At 30.3% G+C, this 24,358-nt stretch overlaps 1 protein-coding gene across 1 annotated transcript in view; it reads right to left on the reverse strand.

Moving 5' to 3' along the window:
* Nucleotides 1-2,507: 2,507 nt before the first annotated feature.
* The window catches only part of prtp (thioredoxin domain-containing protein pretaporter), an 82,208-nt gene continuing 60,357 nt past the window's right edge, over nucleotides 2,508-24,358 (reverse strand). The window contains exons 6-8 of the mRNA XM_075382081.1: nucleotides 23,125-23,360; nucleotides 14,672-14,804; nucleotides 2,508-13,286 (exon numbers count right to left, since the gene is read on the reverse strand). Coding sequence (XP_075238196.1) covers nucleotides 13,164-13,286; nucleotides 14,672-14,804; nucleotides 23,125-23,360 — 492 coding nt within the window. The 3' untranslated portion in view covers nucleotides 2,508-13,163. The remainder of the gene's footprint in view (nucleotides 13,287-14,671; nucleotides 14,805-23,124; nucleotides 23,361-24,358) is intronic.

Below are 24,358 nucleotides of genomic sequence, written 5' to 3' on the forward strand. Positions count from 1 at the left end.
AATTATTTTTTTCATTTTTTTTTTTTGTAACTTAATTGTCTTATTACTACAGTTATAATTTTGAAACTAACATTTCATTACTTTTTATATTTTAGTGACAATGATTTAATCATAAATGTAACAAAAAAATTGAGAAAAACGTTGTTTTTAAGATCTAGATTTAATATTTTATAAGTTCACTAGCTACAACTGAGTGCTCAACCACTAGCTGCATGTTTCGTTAACTCTTTAATTTCTAATGTCGTTCAACATTAATTTTTTTTTAATTCAGTTAAATTAATTTTAGTGTTTTTATAACTTAAGTACTGAAAGGAGTAACAAATTTGATGTAAATTTTTATAAAAGCTTTATATAATTTCATCAGAGAGAAACAATAATATAAACATCCAAATACAGAGGAGAAATTGAAATGAAACTTTTTTTATTGATTTTTAAAAAAAATTTTACATTTCTTGATAATCAAGTCACACAACAAACACACAAACAATTCTTTCAAATGTTAAATGGAAAAGAGTATAAAAAGAAATCTTTATGCTTATGATTTACTATCAATTTTAGAATTGACTAACCATTCTTTTCCTGTAAAATAATTATCAAAAACCAATTAAGCAGGGCAGTATCAAATCTCAATTTATCACATTTATCAATTGGTTATGTATTAGCAATTCACAAGAGAACAGAGAAGATATTACAAGGACTATACAAAAATTAACTATGTTTTGCTGTTGTTCACAAAGTGGGGATAGCAGAATCATCTTTCCGATCGTTGCTAGTCTGACTCGGTACACATTAAGTTTTGCTACATAAAGAAGTAAGATGCAGCTTGTTGATTTTTTGCAAATGTTTAAAATGTGTGTCATTCTAGATAATCGCAACAGTTATGACGTAAGATTGGTATCGGATTTCATTTGACAAAAAATTATAAATTCATTGAGATTTGTCAAGAAATACATGATGTTTTGGAAATGACATAATGAGTGAAGGTGCAGTGAAGCAATTGTGTATCATGTTTAAAAATGGCTGTTCAAATGTTCATAATGAAAAACAGCCTACTGTTCTGTTTAACAAACTGACAAAAAAAGTTGATGAAAAGATACACAATAATTGACGCTTTAACATTACAAGCTTTCATTTCAGTTTCCAAAAATTGCACATACCGTCTTGCATGGTGATGAAAAAGTTACTTACCATAAGTTTTCCACTCCATGGATTCCAAAATTTATTTCAGAACAATAAGTTTTGTATGACAAAAAAAGAGGTAATTTTTTGTTTTGCCATGCAAAGTGTATTGTGAAACCCTAAAAAAATGGTATGGAGAGCAATCTGAAACAAGCAATGATGTATTATGTTGACTTCTGGAATTTTCTTCATCCTTGACATGCACATCTGCCATGGCTCACTGTATTCAATAACTTTTAGGAACATTTGAATGAGAAATTTTCGATATTCCTGCCCATGCCCAAATCTGGTACTGACTGATTACCATTTGTTCCCTTATATGAAAAACTGACTGGCAACTAAGCGCTTTGATGAAAAAAAAAAGCTCCAGAAGGTGTCACTGAGTGGCTGAAAATCCAGGCAACAAAAGTTTTGTATGAAGGATACAAAAAATCATCCACAGATATGACAAGTGTCTCAATTTATTTGGCAACATTTGGAAATAGTTTAAGGATATACTTTCAAATTGTATGACTTTTTTCAATAACTGTTTTCTTTAACACAAAGATGCAAATTTACTTTTTGGACAGCCCTCACATAAAAAACATATAATAAAGAGAATTACAATGTGAACAGGCTTTTTTCTGTTCAAACACTTTTAACTAAACAAGCAATAAAGTATTCTAAAATGATTACAGAAATGAACATGCAGCAGTAATTGCCCATAATGTAGCAGTAATTGCAGCAGTAATGTATTATCAGCTACTAGTTTCAAAAATTGATTGATGTCATTATAAATATTAGATATCCAGAGAAAGAAAACAGTTTTTCTAAAAATTTGATGAAATAATTTCCAATGATTCAACCTCCAGTTCTGCTTCTACAAAAAAAAAATGATTCAAATGCTTGTAATCAATTCTATTTCAGTGAAGCTTAAGCACACATAGACAGAATTATAATTAATGAAAAGAATATAAAATGATAATTAGAGATGAATATAAAACATGTTTACTGCAAATTACATTAAGAGTTTGGAGAAAATTGTCACGTTTGTAAAAGTTAACAACATGATATATGAAATATATACAGACCAAACAAATGAATATAAAAGACAAGCAGTGAAATCTGTCCAGATGTGTTGAAAGCCCTTTTTACTATCATTAAAGTTGTTTTCATGAATCAAAACAACAATTTGAAGTTTTGAAGTGAGGTAAGGATACTGGTATAAAGTGAAGTAATCTTTATAAATCATCAAATCTCTTTTAAATGTATTCACTATGAAATAAGTATAGTTGACAGCAACAAAGTAAAGGAAATATTTAAAATATTTTTTTTTAAATAAATAACACTTTCAAGATAATATAATTTTATTTTGCAACATTAATAATGGATCAATCTGAAAGGCAAGATTTTTTAACATAATAATCTATAAAGACAATTTAAACAAGAAAGATCACTTCTAAAATAGCCTAAAAGTTCAAAAACTCCTTTCACTTCAACAAATACAAAAAAGATTAAAAAACAGTATTAAATTTAAAATGTTCATTACTAGTTATTTATTTTAAATGGAAGGAGATACTTCAATACTAATAGTAATTATTAAAACAAACAGAAAACAATTTTGGATAATAAAAAAAAAAAAACATTAAATCTCTAAATACCCACAATTACACATACTTATAATTAAATATATTAATCTCTTATACATGTTTACCTATTGGTAGTTATTACATACATCAAACAGGGTCAAAAGTGATAGAGACAAAAAAATTAAAGTAATTTAACTGCAAGTGCAAAGTAAACACTTGCATATTAATGGGTATTTTGTATTATCAAAACTCCAAGTACTGAGAGGAATTAGGAGCCCCAGCTTTACCAAATAAGCTATCAGACACTTTTGTACAGCCATTGGACAGGAAACAAAGAGTCCCCAAGTCAGAACCATACTCCACCAAACCAGCCAAAACACCAAGGACATGGCAACCCTAAAGGTACCAATATCCTCGTAGGTATTTAGTCAAAATCCACTGAACACCACTAATCAGGAAAAGAACAATACCTCTCCTTGATCCAATCCCTTTAAAAGACAATGGAAGTACATTTTTCCTAAGCGAAAGGATGATTTTTTTTCAGATTTTCCCTTATTACTCATCCTACAGGATTCCCTTTGGAAATCCTACCAAGATGTTATTAACACATTTTTGTCAAAGTTAGCTAGCCAAACTCAGGGTAGTAAAAAGCTTTTGTAAAACTCAGTTTCAAAGTGTTTCAAAGCCCACTTCCAAACAGTGGTAATCCATCCACTAAAAATCTTCAAGAAGTTTGTGATATCTTTACTCAGGAAGGATGGAACTCACTTCTGATCAATGACTTTGCATCAGCCAGCTTAAACACGTGTTACAGTAAATTTCTTCTCTTGCAGATAATAAAGAATTTGATAACAGGCTCAGGCTTTCCTACAAAAAAATCTTTGCTTATCCCCAGAATTGCACAACATATGAAAGTATACAATTGAACTGCAAACCATTCGGCTAAATTTCCGCTCAGAATATTGCAATATAATAAATACATATATTACGGTCTGTATCTGCTACTTCAAAATCTTATATTATTTACTTAAAAAATCTCATTTCATAATCAGATTTCAAAAAAAATTACTTAATTTTGAAAATCTGAATTTAATTATATTAATTATTTTTAAATTACAAAATTATTGAAAAGAAGTAATCACAGGAAAAAACAAAATAACAAAACTGAAATTTCTTTCTGATATATGACCAATACTACATAAAATAAAAGTCACAGTTATGAATAAACTGAACTAGCAAACACAAAAACTCATGAAATAATTTATTACATGTTCTGAGAAAGACTCAATAAGGATAGGATATCGCCTTGGCTAAATAATGAATGTAGATGTGAAAGTGAAACCATAGATAAATACTTACTTATCCGAATGTAACTACTCTCTATCATAACAGATAACTTAACACAGTACTTTATCTACCTTTTGATTAGTAAAATCTCATACAGAAGTTATCATAATTATATGATATACAGTTATAAAACATTTGTTTTGGCTTCTTGAATAGTTAGTACAATAATTCTGTAGTCATTACATGAACAGAATCAATTTTAAATTAATTCTATGATACAATGAACAAATGTTTAACAGTATTATATTTAGCAAATAACTATTAAAAACTAGATTTAAAACTGACCTATCTAAACTACAATTCTTTTTAAAAAAAGGACTGGATAAACAAGAGTTATACTAGGTACTCGTATTATACATCAGAATCACCAAAACAGAGGCAATAAAGCAAGATCAATCAACAACATGTACCTGGCTTCACAGTATTACTTCATACTCAGCAATTTAATGCTAAACAATTATATACACTACCAAATGTATTAATATGATATTAAAAATATCTTCTACCATTAATTATGTTGTAATGAAATGTTACACTAGATATAATATTCATTTTAATACTTAAGTAGTTTAGTAATAATTATATTTTAACTAACTTTTTTTTGTTTACAAATTTATGTTTATCTTGTAAAAATAATTCATAAGTAAATATCTTCTTTACAGTTATTTGTTTCTAATATCTACATATCAAAATGCATACAATCAGAAGTTTATTATTTAATTACACAAGAAGATAGGTAATGTTTTGAGTGGTATATGCTTGTTTTGATATCATAAATTTTACTAGGACTAACTGCTATGATCATTACCACAATTATCAACAGTATTCAGATAAACTCCATCCGAAGTTACTTAATTTTGGTGATCAATGGAAGTCACTTTTAAACTGTTAGCGACATTTTACTCTTACTTTACACCCTTCATTTTCAGAATGCTGTTCCTGAAAATTTCAGGTTCTTTAGAACCATGAAGTTGTAAAGAGCTGCAGTTTATTGAACTCTTTTTTATATTTTATGTATGGTACAGGTTTTACATTTAAACACTATTAATCAGCAAACATCATTTAGTAATCAGTTTTAATCAATTAAACTTTTTCAAACAATTATCAATACCTTTTTTCTAATGAGAAAAGTAACTACAATTATTAATAATATTAAATCAAAAACCAAAAGAAGACGTAACATTTATGTACATATACATATGCATAAATACAATTACTTTTTTTTTATCATTGCACTTCACTGATTTTTCCAAATAAATAATCATTTATATAATAATTAGGTTGTCATATAAGGAGTTAAATTTTATTATTAAGGAATTAAATTTTATTTTATTAAAACCATTTCATGTCTACAGATTTTTTAAGTATATCCTCATTATCAATAAACAAATAAATTTTACATGAATATAACTATACTTACTACATTTTTACCACAAAGTAAAATAAAAAATAAATAGCAAAAGTAACTAACACCGAAAATAAGCAAATATAGCTGTTAAATTACAATATAAGCAAATAATTTAAAAATTCAAATGTTTTTACAGTTTTAAAATTAAACTTAAAAATATGCCAACATTAATGTAGAAGCACAGTTTCCAACATTCCTTGACATTTTCTAGTCTTTTTTGTTGTCATTAATTTCAAGCCCTTCAATATATTCTTCACAGGGATTTTTATAAGTTGTTTTCTTGTGAAAACACTCCACCCAAACATTCTATTAAAATCACTCTTTTGTTACTTGCACATTTTTATATTCAAGGGACCTTTCTTATGTATTTAATAATTTCTAAATGATGAGGTTTTTTTCTTTGAACAATATCAGTTACCAAAGTAAGTAAAGTTTTATCAGACCAGTTCATTTTAGTGTCGTTCATTACTAGTACATCAGGTAAGAGTACTCAAATAGTTTGCTTTCTCCAGAATGCTATTTGGAATAATATTTGTAGTTTTGACCACTCCTATATGAATGAACTTCAGAATCTAACAAAATATCTGTGTAAAATCCAGAATAAGAAAAATCAAAAATATCTCAAGATATGAACTAAGAGTTCTAATTCTAGAGTTCTAACATTTCATTCGTGACAAAAAAATAATCTAAAATGTGCAAAAGCTTTTCTACTTTTCGGGGCTTGCAATACAATGTTTCCAGAATGCCTTATATCTCATAAATCTGTAAATCCTACAATGTCTAAATATAAAGAAATAATGTTAAAAAATGTTTACATCTGACTTGAAAATACTAGAGAATTGGAATTTCATGAGGGATTAAGGTGCCAAGTTTACCCATGCACTTCAGCATTTTACAGTCATTAAAGAAGAAACAAGTCCATGAGAAGATTCACAGGCAGGTGTTTACTCCAACAGAAGTCAATGAAGATGAACTAACTTTACTCATCCTAGCACCCTTGGCAAAGACTATCAGGGTCTAAACTACATCCATGGAATCCAAAATTAGGAGGGGAAAAAAGGGTCACAAAAAAGGAAAGGTATGGATGATGAGAAAAGACAATTGCTCTTAAAAGAAAATGAGAATGAGATAACAAAGTTATCACACCAAAGATATCTTCAAGAAAGCTCAACCCATCTAAAATCTCTAAAGGGGATCTTAGCATCTTTCCCCAGGATGGCAGCAGCAAATAGCGAATGATTTTTAAACAACATTACATTTACCAAATTAGAAATATCCTTTAACAAAATCAGCATTTTTTGTACATATTATAGACCCATCCAAGAACACATTCATTCTTCCTAAAGGAATTTTCTTGCCTATTATGGATTGTATGGCATAAGGTAACATACATGAACCAAACTTCACTCTAAAGATATTGATAACATTATGGCTGAAGTATATTCTTGTCCTTTTTTAACTAAAAAAAAAACTTCTGGAAAAATATAACTATTTAATCTTTAAGTAAATAGTTCTACAATAAAGTTGCTAAATTATCCTAACTACTCAATTATTGAAGTAAAACTAAGCATACTGTTTTATTCAATAGCCATTTTCAAACTATAATTAAATCAAGATTATCTAAAGATATACAAAATCACACAGTAAATTAGATGCATAATTACAAAGATGCCTAAATAAATAATGTTTTTCAAACATTATCTCTCATGATTTATTAATTATTAATAATCTGCAAAGGAAAAACAATTTGTTCATAAGAAGAAAGTTTTCAGAGCAGTTAATAAGATAGCAACAAGATATTTTCAAATGTAACTAAACATGTAATTTAAAAAAAAATCTCAATGAATTTTCCTTCATCAGGAATTTAGGAAAAACAAGATATTTTCAAATGTAACTAAACATGTAATTTAAAAAAAAAATCTCAATGAATTTTCCTTTATCCTTCATTTAGGAATTTTCCTTCATCAGGAAAATTCCTAAATGAAGGAAAATTCCTAATATCCATCTCTCAGTCATGGAAAGGGAGCAACATTTGCATATACAAACAGCTAAACATATACAACATTCAGGTTTAAGTAATTCAAAAGGTCAATAAAAAACTGCAAAAAATATCATTCTGCCACAAAAGAAAACAGTATATCTAAAGAAAACAGTAACAACAATAAATGTAAAAACATTGTTAACATCCTGAAAAGGTAAAAAATGCAAAGGATAGAAATTAATAAAATGAGAATGAATGTGTTGGGAGTCTCAGAGATTTGTTAGCCTCAAAGTAAAGATTTTTACAATGGGAGCTTCAGTTTTACACTCGTGCGCGATAAAATGAAAACAGGCAAGGGTGAACAAGCTACAATTATTGAACAAAACTCAGGGTTAAGGATGATGTCAGTTTAGTAGCAAAATTCTTAAGTTAAAATAAGAGAAAAAAACCACTGAACTTTATATAAATTCAAGTACATAACCATCTAGAAGATGTGAAATATCTAAACAGTGTAATACTGAAAATCAAAGGAGAGGAAAAATTAGCAGTTACTGAAGATTGGAATTAGTGATCAGTGGAGTAAGCGATGTTCAGAGATTGGACCCTTTAGTCTACAGAAATAATATAAAAGGGCAGAGCATTTGATTGAACTTTATATCAGAAATTATCAGCTTATACCAACTGACTACAACCAACTGGTTTCAAGATGCGATGAGGAATTGTAGGAATTCTGACAGAACTGATATTGGCAGTAGCAATAAAATTATCATTTCAAAGTATTAAGTTAAATTAAAAAAAAAACTATGGAATAAAGAAACTGCAGGATAGAAGTCTGAAGAAAACTGTAAAGAAAAAAATATCAAATTGAAAAGTATAAAAAGTGAGATATTAAAAAATGGAAATTTAGCCATTAATAAGAAACAGTAAAGGATTCCATCAAATTAGCAATAAAGTAAGCATAGAAACAGAAGTTCCTTTTATCACAAAGAACGGGTTATGGAGGAGATTATAGAAAACACAAGAAAGCAAAGAAAACTCAAGTACATTCAGGATCTAGATGAAATAACAAACCCTGACAGTAAAATAAGCAGAATGTTGTAAGCAGCTACAGTTTTTAAAGTAAAAGGATGATGCAAGCAGCATTAACATGGAATCAGCAAACAAATCCAACAGAACCCTTTTGAAAATTATATACTCATTGAAATAAGGAAAAGAGCTGACTGTACGAGAAGTAATATTCATATATGTTGTACTCATGGGATGGAATAAATACGGCAATGTTATGAAGTAGAACAAGAAGAGGAAGGAAATGAAATATTGAGAATAAATAAATTATGAGGCACATTCATAAAGTAAGGGCCATCAGCTTATATTTAAATATTAGCAGGTGTTTTTACATTGTAGTTGTACTAATTTTTTTGTTCACGGATAATCTATTCAGTTTATTTTCTCATGATTATTTTTGTCCTGTAATCACTACTCAATCCAGACCTCTCAGGTGTTCTGAGAGGATCTGATAGTCTGGATTGAGTAGTGATTACAGGACAAAAATAATCATGAAAAAATAAACTGAATAGATTATCCGTGAACAAAAAAATTAGTATAACTACAATGTAAAACATCCATTGTGTCCTCATTAGTGACTTATTGAATTAACTTCACAAAGATTGAATTTTATAATATTGTAATTTACATTAAATATATCATATCTTCAAAATTATATTTAATTTAAGTTTTAAGTAAACTTAATTCATGGAAACAGTTCTAAGAATTATTCTGTCAAACATATAATGTAACATTTTCTAATACAATGAAATGAAATAAAAAGAATACCTGATACAAAACATAAAATAATTCATAAGTCTGTAGATATACTATCAAAACTGAACATGACAGTCATCAAACATTAAACGCACAATCCACGTGAACAAACAAAACATTTAATACAAAGGTTAATGTTGCAAACCTAAAATGGTCGCACGGCCTCACCTTCTGCTAGATCACAATGAAGTCGATAAAGAAGCAATACATAAAACCATTAAAGAAATTCAAACTTGTTTACTATAAAGCTTACAACTTAGATTAACAGATGCAGATTTATCCTTTAATGTCACATGATTATCCTCAATTACATGAACTTTCTTGTCTTCTTTAACTGACACTACACTTTCAACATCTGCCATTTTTTTAAAATAGACAAAAAAGAATGTCTTCAAATGATGACTAAATATCGTTGTTGTAAAAATTTGTTCGTTAGAAAGCGTCCTTGTGAACAGAAATTCTGATTCATTTTGTTTAACATATGTGAATATTTCAGATTTTGTAAAATTTATACTTGTAAAATATAATTTTATAAGCAAAAATGAATAAGTTAGTTAAACAAACTACCAAGAGAGTTGTGTACAACCAGCTGCTTGGAATTCTTGTATGTTTGGTTTTGTGGTAAATTTGTGAAAATGGCGTCAACTCAAACAAAGTTGTGTGTGCAACCTTGACCAAAAACTGGATATTCTCCCTCAGCAGTGAGCAATCGAGTTGTTAATGATATTTGATCTGCAACACAAACTTAATAGAAACTGGGCCTGCATTGTTAACTGTCGTGGATAGAAAGGCACAAACAGGATTCACTCTGCATGCAGGAAGTTGATCCATGAGTTGTTGAGCTCTCTGACCCCTAAAGCAAACACATACCACATAGTTAATGATGAAAGAGCAAACTGACACGCAGGCACCATGAATCCAGAAACGACGATGAAGTTGGGCTAGTGAGCTGAGTTCCTCCATGGAGAGTCTGAAGATGAGCATCCTGGATAAGCAGATGAGTCGTGCATGACGAGGTAATATGATGACATGCTTGGAGTCTTCCCCAATGGGAGCGTGCTGGAGAGGGCCACCGAAAAAAAAAACTGAGAAAGAGGGCATAATGGAAGCAGCCTTATTGAGCGAGCGAAGGAATCTGGGATTCCTCAAGATAAAATCCTTGAAAATGTGGCCACGAGAAGAGAAACCTGAGCAATCTGAGAAAACTGAAAAAACCGAGCAAACTGAAAAAACCGAGCAAACTGAGAAAACCTCGTGGAATAGAAAAAACCGAGAAAGAGAGCAGAGAGGAAGAGACCTTATAGAGCGAGCAAAGGAATCTAGAATCCATGAGATCTGTGGTCAGTTTTTACAAATAAATAGGGCAATGTTATAAGCAGAGGGAGAAGTAGAACAAGAAGAGGAAGGAAATGAAATACTGAAAAGTCAACAAATAAATTATGAGGCACATTCATAAAGTAAGGGCCATCAGCTTATATTTAAACATTAGCAGGTCTGAACAATTTCACGCATGCAGGGCCATCTATCGGCTATTTACAAAGCCATTGATTGCAGTTTTTCTTTTTTTTATTCCGTAGTCATTTGCCTGTCAGTGAACGCAGACCGCAATGTCCGCGACAATAGTTTTTCCCGCCAGTTGTGAAGTGCGTGCTCTGATTTGATTTTTGTGAACAAAAAGATCTTCAGCTGCTGAAATTTAACAGGAGTTGTGCCTAATGTATGGAGCTACAGTAATGTGTGAAGGCAAGGTTAGACAATGGTGTTGAGACTTTAAAAATGGTCGCACAAATGTGCATGATGAAGAGTGGAGTAGTGGCAAGCCCAATATTCAGACTGATGGAATCATTGAACAAGTAAACCGAAAACTGCAATGTGATCAGCGAATGACCTCTATATACACACATGTCACAGAAAAGCTCAGATGTGCAAGGTGGGTACCGAAAATGCTCACCAACCAACACAGACCAAGGAATGTACATGTGACAAGAGCAAAGAATGTGCATGTGCATTAGACGAGTGTTTTTGGACTGCTATCGACAAGGTGGAAATGATTTATTTTCATTGAAAGTGTAAATTTTCACTATACATTGTTTTACCAATATTCTAGATTAGCTTTGAACATTTTAGAAGAAGTTTAGTCTCTCATCCTTCAAAGATATTTCCATGGCTCATTCATAGAAAAATTGGAAGAAAAATGATAAGCAGTGAAATATTTAAGTAACTAAAATAAATCCAATTTGGATATAGAGGAAATAAAGATATACAAAACTAGCATTAACTGGCATTTGGAAGAGGCTGAGGAAAGGAAAATGTGCATATATGTTTTTATCAACCTTAAAAAGGAGCACCTGAAAATACTGTTGTGAAGAACTGTTTCACATATTGAGAAAAAGTGGTGTTAATTCTAAGTAAAAAAATGTGATCTGGCAATATATAAGGATGAATAGACCACTGTGAGACAAGCAAAAAAGGATTGCATATATAAAATAATCAGACTGTGCTGTGATCTTTGAACAACAGTTTTAACATCTGTATAACTAAAGAATTGGATAAGGTAAGAGAACATCAGAAGAAAAACTTCAGGGAAGAATGGAGAGTGAAAAGGCACAGAAAGTTGGTGGATACAACTTTCTATGCCTTTCCCGAAACATAGAAAGTAGCACTGTTTGGCAAACATTGCAATTAAAGCAGAATATAAAAACTTTAGAACAATAAAAACTATTTTGGGAAGACATCATAACAGAAAGGAATACAAAGGAAGATGAAAAATCTTGTGGCTGGAATACAAAGTAAGAAATTTCCAGCAAATGAATCATTAAAAATGTGTCACATTCTCATATCTTGGAAGCAAAATATCAAGTGATGGAAGGCATAGTAAAAATAACAAGCAGAATAAAACATGCAAAAAAAGTTTTTAATTAAAAAACTAAATTACTGAACTCAAACAATATATGCTTAAAAATTTAGAAAGAACTAGATGAAGAATCTTCACACAGAATGTCTTATTACATGAACTAGAAACTTTGACTACAGAGATAACTGGGTAAAAAAGAAAAAAAAAACTGAAACCATTTACTATTTTGGTACTATAGAGAAGAACCTTAATATTTCCCTGAGAAGTAAATGCAACAAATGAAGAGGTACTAAGAAGGGTACAAAGAAAGAGCAATTCTATGGAAGATTTAAGTGAACACGACACCAATCAATCTGTACACGACACGACATCAATAAAGTACACCAATTACCAAAACCGACAAAGTAAATGAATAATGAATTACCCCTTTTGAATAAGTGAGAAATATTAGAAACTAACAATATTACTTAATAAACTAAGTTTATTATTAAATACAAAATATTCTATATGTAAAATAACTTGTTTAGGAGAATGTTCTAATTACTAATAAAAATATCTTGTTCCAATGTACATCACGACAACTTTTTATTACTGACAAATATGCACACAGCAGCATAGTTAATATTATAAGATGGTAAATAATACAAGTAATTTTTTTTAATTTAATGCTGATGATGAAGTAATAATACTGATATGCAGAAATCTTGCTTTTTCAGTCTCTATTTTGATGCTTTTAAATAATTTTATATTTACAGACACACTCACACAAACAATTCTAAAAACCACCAAAAATAGTTTAAAAAAATTCATAAATATTATTGAAATTTAAAATACACATAAAATGAATATTTATAAAACTACTAACTAAACAAATGTACTAACAAACTAAAACTAAAGCAAAGGTTCACATAAAACCACATAAATAAATACATAAAACCACTAAATGATTTTTAAAACAGAACAATCCCAAATATTAAAAACAAATAAACTGAGGAAATAAAATTATCACAGCTCATCATGAAAGTGACCAGTTATAAATTCAAAGAGATCATCCAAAGAACGACTGCCATGATATTCAGACAGCTTTTTCCCATCACGGTACAGAAAGAGAGTAGGAAATCCATCAACCTGTAAAATAGAATTAAGTAATTAACATTAAATATACAATTATATATGTTATTTACCAACACTGGAGGCGCTTAATCAATTTCACCAGTAATTATGCATAACAACCAGATTAATCAAATTTACTGTAACATACATATATTAACTCTTTGAAGCATGGAGGTATTTTAATTATATCACATTTTTTAAATCTTTTCCTCAGCTGCAAGGTGGTATATGTCTACAACCACTTAGCTGAGCAGTTCTTATGGTTCTTTTGAGTTGATCCCAATCGATCTGGCCATCTTATTTATTGTACTCTCATAATTATGCCATTTTAAAATCGTGATTATGTGAGTGTATATGCTACTGAAGATAATCAACATAGAGAAATCAACTCATCAGGTCGAAACTTGGTGTGCATTCTGCTAAAAGATACTACTAACTGAAAATCCCCTCAATATGCACTGGTGATGTCAACTTTCAAACATTGGACAGATTTTTAACCATCATTGTACAATTGGAGCCTCTTGTGTAGGCTTAGATTTTGTATTGTATCTTGTTTATAACTTCCATCACTCAACCGACATCCATCTAGCCAATCTACTTTTTTTTACTGAAGCTACAGTGTAATTTCTACTTCAATCAACCATGTTGGTTCAAATATTTTTTTTACTGTTTGTGTTATGTGACATGGTTGTTTGTTCCATCCCACTTTCAAATACAATTAAGCATCTAAAAATACATTTATTTTTGTTTTTTTTCTTTATCTATTGTACTTAACAAGAGCAATATAGTGTTATAAAAAAAATTTATATTGAATTTAATGACAAGACTATAATCGGAATAAATGTTTCACTAACTAAAATAAATTTCTATGTTCAATACTGTTGACACATTTTGGAATAATTCCATTGTTAAAAACTTATTATATTCTTGTAAAATAAATTTTTTACTCTTAGTACAATTAGTTTTAAATTAAAAAAGGAAAAATATAACAATTATTAGAAAATATACTAATTATTATCTTAATAACAATTTTAACAAAGTAAATTTTCTTATAATTCATGGAATTACTTACTTTTGGGCATTTTACAATTATGCAACATATTATTTGCTTATTTTGTTTTATCCCTGTATCATAAACTACAGTCAGGGAATAGTATGAACATTGGAAAATCTGTGTGAAAAAATTAATATCATAAAAATAATCTTTTCAGTCATCACTAAACGTATTCAAGTTAGTTTAAAACTTAGGTAATAATAGTAACTCAACACAAAATTAATTACTAATGACCTAATAAATCTATGTCCATATAATAAACCTAACATTTATAATATAAGCTAATGATCACTGTTCAGAAAAATATAAAGCTGGAAAAATTGAAAAGAATCATAAATTGTCTTACTTCTTGCTCATCACAGAGACTTCTATTATTATCTAATGTACAATCCACTTTTGCAATTTTTACATTCTGGTTTGGAAATTTCTTTTTTGCTAGTTCATCCCATGTAGGAGCAAGTCGTTTGCAATGTCCACACCTGCAATGATAATACAAAAATTTTACACTCTATAACCTATTTAATGACTTATACAATGAAACACTATTCACAGATCAAATCAAAAACAAAACCAGGAAAAAAGAACAAAATAATTGAAATTAAAAATAAATACAAGGAAACAAAGATTTAGTCATATTCCCTACAAAGTAACAAAATAAATTCAATGAACTGATATTTCCTTTTGATATTAATTATATTCAAACACAATTTTTAAAATATAATACAGAGTAAGAAAAAATAATTCTACAAAATGCAACTAGTTAGTTGTGTTTAAAATCACAAAACAACTGCCAAAATGTTACGTATATGTTCATTGTTCTATACAGCAGGTTTGATTATCTAGTAATAATTTCTTTATTATGACCATCATAAGTTAATCATAAATAAAATTTGCTACAAAACATTCAAATAAAATAAGTACATAAATATGAAATTAAGATAAAATACAATTTAAGATAAATTACAATTTTTAAAATAAGCAGTATATAATCCTGAAATGACTTAGCATTTACAGCACCTAGCACTATGTGACAGTTACAAACAAGACCAACAAATCTATACCACTTTTCTAAATTTTCATGACTAGTATCAGAAACATGCCTCAAGAGACAATCTAATGTCCTTATACACAGAACTGCAGAGAAATTCAACTACACAAAACGATTAAAACCTGACAAATTTCCCTGTAACAAATATAAATGTTGCAGAAGAGTTATATCAAGCAACCTGTTTTCAAAGATTTCATCTAACTCAATCTGAAAAATGTACACACCTTGAGAATTTATCTGCCAAAACTCAAACATACAATAAATTAAAATATACCTCAACAGCTCTAAAATAAAAACAAAGTCCTTACTATTAACAGAGTGTGCAATCCTTGCCCAATCTTCTGCAATCTACACTAGTAGGAGTCTCAGATGTTTTAGGAAACTCTTCACACTTGTGACTCTCTTCAACACAATCCGCACAGAGTGAAGCATATTGACAGAATTCTGCCCTATGTACTCCTTTACAAGAAGAGAAATCCACAAACAACTGACCCTCAGTGACAAACTTGTTAAATAGATTAGGTCCTACTTCAAATACACTGTGATACCTTTGGGCATCATATTTACTGGTTTTGAACAAAAACCTGACTTGAACGCTGCCGCATCCAAGTCTGTTTTGCTCCCATATGAGAAATACAACCTCCTTCTCAGACAGACGACAATCTGCATCATAGACAATGACTTGAGGCCTCCTTTTATGTTTCTGGTCCTCCTTAACCTCCAGCTTTGATCTCATCATTTGAAGTGATTTTTCATCCAGCAGCAATTTCTTCAGGTTTGGAAATTGGAAAAAATTGCTAGGCACCAAATCCACCAAGTACGGCAAACATGAAGCACTTGAGGTGTAGGTCATAGAGTTTTCCTAAATCAGAGACGTGTGTACAGGTAAAATTTGTGGTGAAAGAGCACTTTGTCTGGCCATAAACAAAGTGCTTCCATTTAGCCTAAACAGCACCTAGTGAAGTGCAATCTCCCTGGTGATAGTTCTGCCTTTTTCCTGGTAATCTTTGAACCACACCATAAGAATCCCATCCATGACTTTTCCTGCAGTTGGAATTACGTTTGCTTTATTTGAGGCACTTCACCTGCTCCCACCCACTTTTTGGATTTCTGTTTGGTCTCTGGCATGTAATGATGAATCCATGATTATTTACTGTAATAAAACAACAAAGAAACTCAGCAGAAACACGTTTAAATAAGTCTAAACACCACTGAAAAGTGTTCGGTCAAGTACATTTTTGGCTGGCTGTTAAACATGGCACTCATTGAGCAGAAAGCTTTCATACTTAAAACATCATGTAAAATGTAGTGGACATAATCCATTGAAAAGTTTGAAATGTCAGCAAGCTTGTGTACCATCAATCGGCAACAATTTTATACCAGCATTGTGAATTTTTGTGACAATTTCATCAGTCATACAGGTTTTTGAGCATTATCAACTTGGAACGGATGTACAGCCATTATGTATGTATGTTTAAAATCAGCAGCTCACTTTTTTACAGTCATAAACAATGGAGAAGAATCCTATAAAGTGGAATCCAATTCTATTTTGTAAGTTCATCAGAGTTAATCCTTTTAAAACAAACTACTTTACAACAGCTTGAACTTCAATTTTATCCATTTTTCAGAAATTGTCAAGACTTGCTTGCTATACTGGATTATCACAAACAAGCATTAAATGCATTCATCTAAAACATCACAAAATACCATCTAAAAAGAATCATACCTTATAAATATCATTGTCATTTAGTCACATTTGCACAATCTCATTTTCAAACTGAGGACTTTCCAAATGTCTCTTGTGTAAATTTAATCCTTTGTATTGCAAAACAGTTTTTGTAAAGTGTCCCCACAGCTCTTGTAGCCTAAGTGCATCCACTCCAATGACAGCTCTGATGAAAAATGATGTACTTGTCCTGTTAGCTCTCCAGTCCAGCATTGCAAGCCAAGGTTACTTTCCCCAAACACTCTCGCATTTATTTCTTTTGTACTAAATTATTTATGTGTTCATAACATGACACAATATATTAGGCCTATTTAGAACTAACACAGCTATAAATATTATGTGCTACGTTATAAATAAAAATTTTTTTCATTAGAAATGTCACGTACTGCAAGTCACTATTTTCACCTTCCAACACATTAGTTAGGATAAACATCATTTAATAGATTACATATTTACTGACATCTTTTTTTTTCTTGTACTATATAAAATTCTCTTTCGTTTGATAATAAATAGTATAGTTCAACATAGTGACATTCTCAACTTATTAGTAATCAAATTATCAATAATATACTTCGGTATAAAATGTACATAGGTATGTTTACTATTATTAAAAAAATTATTATTCGTAAAAATGTATTTTACTATTATTAGAGAGAGAGAGAGTATATATGTTTTCTAGCAAGTATAACTTTGTATATTTTTAAAATTGATTTTTTTGTTTGTATATCTGATTTTATTATTCATATTTTGAAAATAATCTAATAATTGTTAAACCAACTAGAACATTAAAAATTTATTTGTAACAAGTATATATCCATCTTTCATTCCAAATCCTGTTTTAGGCAGCTGTCATTAATAATTTTTATTTCAGTAATATACAGCAGTTGTAATACAATTGCTTTAATCATTTTAAAACAGAAATATAAAATTAAAAGAACTGATTATTTCAAAATAACGCAATTAAAATATGATTAAATGACATGAACTTTATATTAGGCATTTACAACCAGTTGTGCTATGTGTTACAATATCAGAGTTGTATGACTGAACTAGTATAACTAAAAGAGTGGGAAATAATTTTATGATGGCCTGCAATGCAAGATACGACAGCTGACAGGACAGCACACCCTCAAACAAATCAGAGCCTACTGGCAGAACACCATGGCCTGCAATGCAGGACACAGGAGTGGCAAAGGGTTAAGATTGTACGTAATAATATATCAAAGTGTTGCAGTACGTAAAAAAATGACACACCTGATCTAGATGAAGGCTATAAAGTAACCTTCTCCCGTGGAAGATTTATCTTTTCATCTGATCTGGAAGGTATCAGTTTCAAATCCTCATCATGTATGAAATCTTTCATAAGCTACAAAATTTCTAGTCCACATTCCCTCACAAAAGTTTAAATCTTATGTAATTAATTAATCATCAATCCAAAAAAAAAACACAAGTGTTTTAGAGTAGAATGATTTTTTTCGTCTAGACCACTGTGATGTAGGCATTGTGCAATGAACTTCACCAACCCAGTGTATCTCAAACAGTATATTCATGGTACAAATGTATTAAAACATTACTGTACATACAATTTTTATCATAAACAACTTATTTAAACAACTATTCATTCAAAATAGGATGACAAAATTCTTTCAAAAGCAATTAAGCAAGAATTGGCTCGATCGCAGTTGATAATAAATCAAATTTCTATTAAATAACATTTTAAAATGAAACTATGTTTTAATATGAAATAATATTTTCATTTGAAAATATTTAATTCAAAATTATTTGAATTTACACGGGGTAGCTGAAATGTAATGCACTGGAACATAACAGTAGAACAAAATTTTAGACTTTTAGACAGATTTGAATACTAGATCATGGATACTGGTGTTCTTTTGTGGTTGAGTTTCAATTAACCCAGATATCAGGAATGGTTGACCTAGACTGTACAAGACAACATTTCATTTACATTCATATATATCATCCTCATTCATCCTCTGAAGTAATACCTTACAATGGTTCCAGAGGCTGAACAGAAAAAGAAAGAAGACTTGTCAACCTGGAAGCTTGGTTGACTGTAAATTTTGAGTGATACAAAGACGTTAAAACACCTTAGCAAATACACATACCATGTATATAGGGAGCTGATAATTCTGTAATATGATAGTACTTGGCCAAACACACTTCATGCAACCATCAAGACTCTTGTGAAGTTGAATGCAGTCTAAATCCACCACACTCACCAGATTCGGTGCCTCACAATTTTCACTTCTTTTCACAATTAAAGAGGGATATTAAGAGTATTCATTTCACCACAGATGATAAAGTGAAGGTGTAATGAGACTTGGATCAAGGAAAGATTGCCACCATTCTTTACTGACAGAATGAGAAAACTGGTTATTGTTGGGTGAAATGTGCAACCGTAAATGATGGCTACATGGAAAAATTAAGTTTATGCAATAAATGAAATGACTTTTTGCATCAACTTTTTTTCATTTTACTACCTCTTTTTATTTGCAAGTTTAGATGGGGCATTATGTGTCAGCCATCCCTTATAATAATTAAAAATTATTTTTACATATTTATTCTTTTTATTACTTATTTTACATAATATTTATAGAAGTAAAACATACTTAGTAACACTAATTAATCATAAAATTAATATTAAGTCAAAATCCAAAACAGCAAAAAAATTTACAAAACCAAGGCTGATACCAAACAAAGAAATACACAGGAAAATCTAAAAACTCTCAAACATAATGAGGAAGAATCAGCTTCTTTTACGTCAAAATACTAAAACAGACTGACTATAAAGATTTTTGGCTTCCTCATTAACAAAAAACCAAGACAAATTAGTTTTAACACACTCAAGAAGACATGAAAGAACTAAACATACACCATAACATCACCAACAGACAAAAGATCAGATAGACACTGAGAAATGAAAACCTATGATTTCAAGAAAAACTCTCAACCAAAGAGATCAAAGATGTTGGAAGATACGAAGAATACCATTTCAGAAAGAATGAAAGAATACTGGAAGAAGAAAAAACAATAACACACACCAAATTACTTGATCTAACATACCCCTACGCGATTGAATATTAAACAAAAAAAGTCAATATGTATTATAATATAACAATAATGTTAATGTTTTTCAGTCAGAGTTAAGATTTTAGTGTGTTTAACTATCTGCTATGTACATGTGTTGAAGATGTATTTTCACAATAGACCTGATTATATTCATTCCCAGTTACTTGAATTATTTATCCTTCCACAAAATGTTAAGAATTATCTTTTAACAAAATTTGTTCCCTGCCGATCCTTTTACAGTTCCTGCATTGCCTTTTATTTAAATGTACAATAAATATCAAGAGACTTACCCGTCTGCTGCTCACATACCAAACCATCTTTTGCCCTAAACAGGTTTCAAATCTCTATTTTTTTAAATTTCTATTTCTATTTCATCAAAGGCCTTGATCATTCCTACCATCTACTACCTTTAGCTGAGTCCTAGTTTATTGTTTCATTCCATTACTCATAGAGCTGATATGTGGTGAACTTATCATCGCAAATCAGCAGATTTTGAAGTTGAGAAGTTCTAAGGTTCAAATCCTAGTAAAGTACTTTTATACGGTTTTGAATACTAGATCGTGGATACTGGTGTTCTTTGGTGGTTGGGTTTCAATTAACCACACATCCAGGAATGGTCGATCTGAGACTGTATAAGACAACACGTCATTTATATTCATACATATCACCCTCACTCATCCTCTGAAGTAACCTTACAATGGTTCCGGAGGCTAAACAAAGAATAGTCATTTTGGATTAAATCCTTTTCTACCTTGATCTTGTTTGTTCCTCCAGTAGGGAACTGCCTATAGGAGAATACTTGATCTAAAAAAATACAGTTCCAGAACCACAGCTAGAGGAGTGTGTAATAGACTGAAATACTCTGCTCATTTACATACTATCATCCTATTTAGTTATATTATAACCCTCTTTTCTTTACACTAATTTGTTTTATATTTTATAATTAAGACCATTTAAAAAAAACACCTCGTACCTTAACAATTTATACCTAACTATGGCATCACCATAAACAGCCAAATGCTTTAGGTCACTCACAAAAAATTTCTGGTGTTTACATTGATTAATAGGCTTTACACATACCATTAACCATGCTCTACTGGCTGAATTAATTAAATGAAACTATTGGAAATTAATGCTGTAATTTGAATAATAAATTATGGTTTGTAAAGTATGGAATATATTAACTGTTTTTCTACAATTTTCTCAAATATTTTGCCAAAATTAGAAAAGAGGGCTTCCAATAGTTAGAATATTTCCTATCCCCTTCCTTAGACAGAAGTTAAATTAAACAGAATTCTAATTTGTCAGAGAAAATAACAACTGTTGTCAAAGATTTTGGTGACGTAAGAGGGACCACAATATAATTTTTACTACCCTTAATAATATATGTTCATAATATCCTTAATAATATTCAGGGTGGTGCAGAGAAACAGGAAATTTTGAATTTGATGTTGCAGCCCTGAAGGCGTACCGTATGTGGGAGACACATTAAACTGTAAAGCTGTAACAGACATTTAGTTGTGATAAAGTAGTGGAATGGTGTAGAACGTACGGTTGCCGTAAGGGTGTTTTACCGACATGGTGACAGTGTGACAGCCACACAAAGAGTGTTTTGGCAACACTATCAGATCCTGCCCTGCGGTCAAGTTCCTTCTTCACGTGCAACAAAACTTGGATTTGTAACTTTAAAGAGACTGAAAAAACTAATAGGCATGTCTGTATGTACGAAAACATTGATGCTCTGAAATCTGTAGTGATAAGAGTCTTCGACATTCAGTGCAGAAAATTGTATTGTCATTGGAGTTCAGATGTCAGAACATGCAAAGAATATTTCATAACCTGAAATTTCATCCTTACAAGATTCGAATTGTCCAAGAAGTGAAACCTATATATTGTGTCTGCAATTTTGTGAAAAGCTATTGTCTAAAATCATAAGAATGATTTCTCATGTTAGCATGAGAATGCTAACTTTATTGAAAATTTTTGGATGTTCAGATGAAGCCCATTTTCACTTAAGTGGATACTTGAATAAGATGAAAAAGCAGAACTTCGATTACTGGGCACAAACAAACCCTGCTCAGCTTCACCAGCATCCATTACATAAAGCTAAACTTACTGTATGGTTGTATTTTCTTGTCATGGGGCGATAGGCCCTTACTTCTTTGAAGATGAAGGGGGTTCTGCTTTCACTATGATGTCTCAATGTTACGTCAACATGCTTTTTTGTCCCTAGGTTCCATTCTCTTAGAAATCTTGACCTTCAGCAGACCTGATTACAACAGAATGGAGCAACCTCACACACTGCTCGACAATATATGGCAGCAGCGAGATGTTTGTTTGGGGATCACATAATTTCAAGGACTGCTCTAACATCGCTTGGCTGCCCTGGTCCCAACCTTTCAGTCTGCAACTTCCTTTTATGGGGACTTCTGAAGAGTTGTATACCAGACTAGACCAAGAAACCTTGCCCAGCTCAAAACACAGATTGAAGAGTTAGTTGCCAACATCCCGAAGAACACATTGTGCCACAATATGCAAAATTGCAAAGAAACTGCACAAATGCAAGAAATTTTCAGAATTTCTTTGCGCCACTCTGTATATGCTCCCAACTGATAATCTTTTTTTTTGGGAGAGAAGCAAGATATTTTTTGACTTCCTTCTTATTACTACTCTAAACTAAAAGACTTTATTTACTTTTATCACACCTAGTTAAATATTTCCATAACTTTAATTACTTTTAGTTATAGATTCATCTGACAGATTTAAAAACTGAAATAGAAATAGAAATTCTTTCTCTTTGTCACTAAGCTGAGTTGCATGTTAAAAATTTGTTTAATATTATAACATGAAAAACACCAACTGGAAATATTCAGACTATCCTTTAAAAAAATTATCATTTACACATATGTTGAAATAATTAATTATTGAAACTGACCAAGGCGCATAGAATTTGACAAATGTGAAACCAGACTTAATCACCGAATTAAAATCAGGACCAGTAAGATCTACTGGAACACCTTTTTGACTCTTTACAAGGATAGATTGTAATTCTGGTTTTTCAACATGAGATGGTGGAGTAAAAACAGCTTCTTTATGGATCACACTGCTTAACTTACTTTCAACATACTCCTTCAGATCTTCTAGGGTACGTGACCCTCTATAGGAATCTACCTAAAACATATATAAAAAATGTCATCTAGAAATTGAGATTCAAAATAAAAAAATAAATTAGAAATAAATGAAAGTTAAAAGACCTATAATTATAAATAACATAGTTTAAGCAATTAATTTATTTGATATGACAATCCAACTTTGGCTTTGCCTTCTACTAGTAATAGCCTAAGATTATTGAGGGTATTTGGTTACAAAAATTTGTATTAAGTATTTTCTTCAATTAGCAAATTCTTTTTTAGTCTAATTTTTTTATTAAAGTGGAACTGAATTATTTGGCTTTATTAACACACTATGGTAAAAAAAAAAAAAATGAATTCTTCATATCATATAAAATACATCATCGATGACTATTTTTACATTGATATCAACAACAAACAATACTTTTTTTTAAATAATAAGTAAAAATATATAATTTAATATTGTCTATGCTAGTCTAAACCTAGTATGCCAGTTGAAAAATAGTTGATCTTATTCAACTGTTATACAATTTTTAACTTTTATTTCACGACTGTATTTTTTGTTGACATCATAAGTTTTTCTAGTTTATAACAAAACTGGCTGTTCTTCAATGAAATAAGATATTATGCCAAAATAACAATTATTTACAAATTTTGATTTTAAAGTAAAATAACAAATTGAAGTTAAAATTAAGTAATAAAGTAATTTTTATTTCTGTGAGAAAAAGTATACACCATAACTGTGTTCATCTAACACTACACTAATAACACTGCCTGAAGGAAATAGAAGGTTAATTCCAACAAATATCAACATCGCCAGTCACCAGAGAACATGAAGATATGAACATGAAAATAGTAATCTTACTAAAAAATGTACTTTAATACATATAACTTTTGAAGTTTTACTAAAAGTTAGTATTAAAATATTTTCAGTATTAATAGCAGTAACCGTAATGAAAGTAAGTCTGAAAATAAATCAGAGATCTAAGTAATACATACTGTATAAAATAACAATGAGCAAGATAATATATCAAATAA

Source organism: Lycorma delicatula, chromosome 1 (genome assembly GCF_047948215.1).
Source record: "Lycorma delicatula isolate Av1 chromosome 1, ASM4794821v1, whole genome shotgun sequence".
Lineage (NCBI taxonomy): Eukaryota > Metazoa > Arthropoda > Insecta > Hemiptera > Fulgoridae > Lycorma > Lycorma delicatula.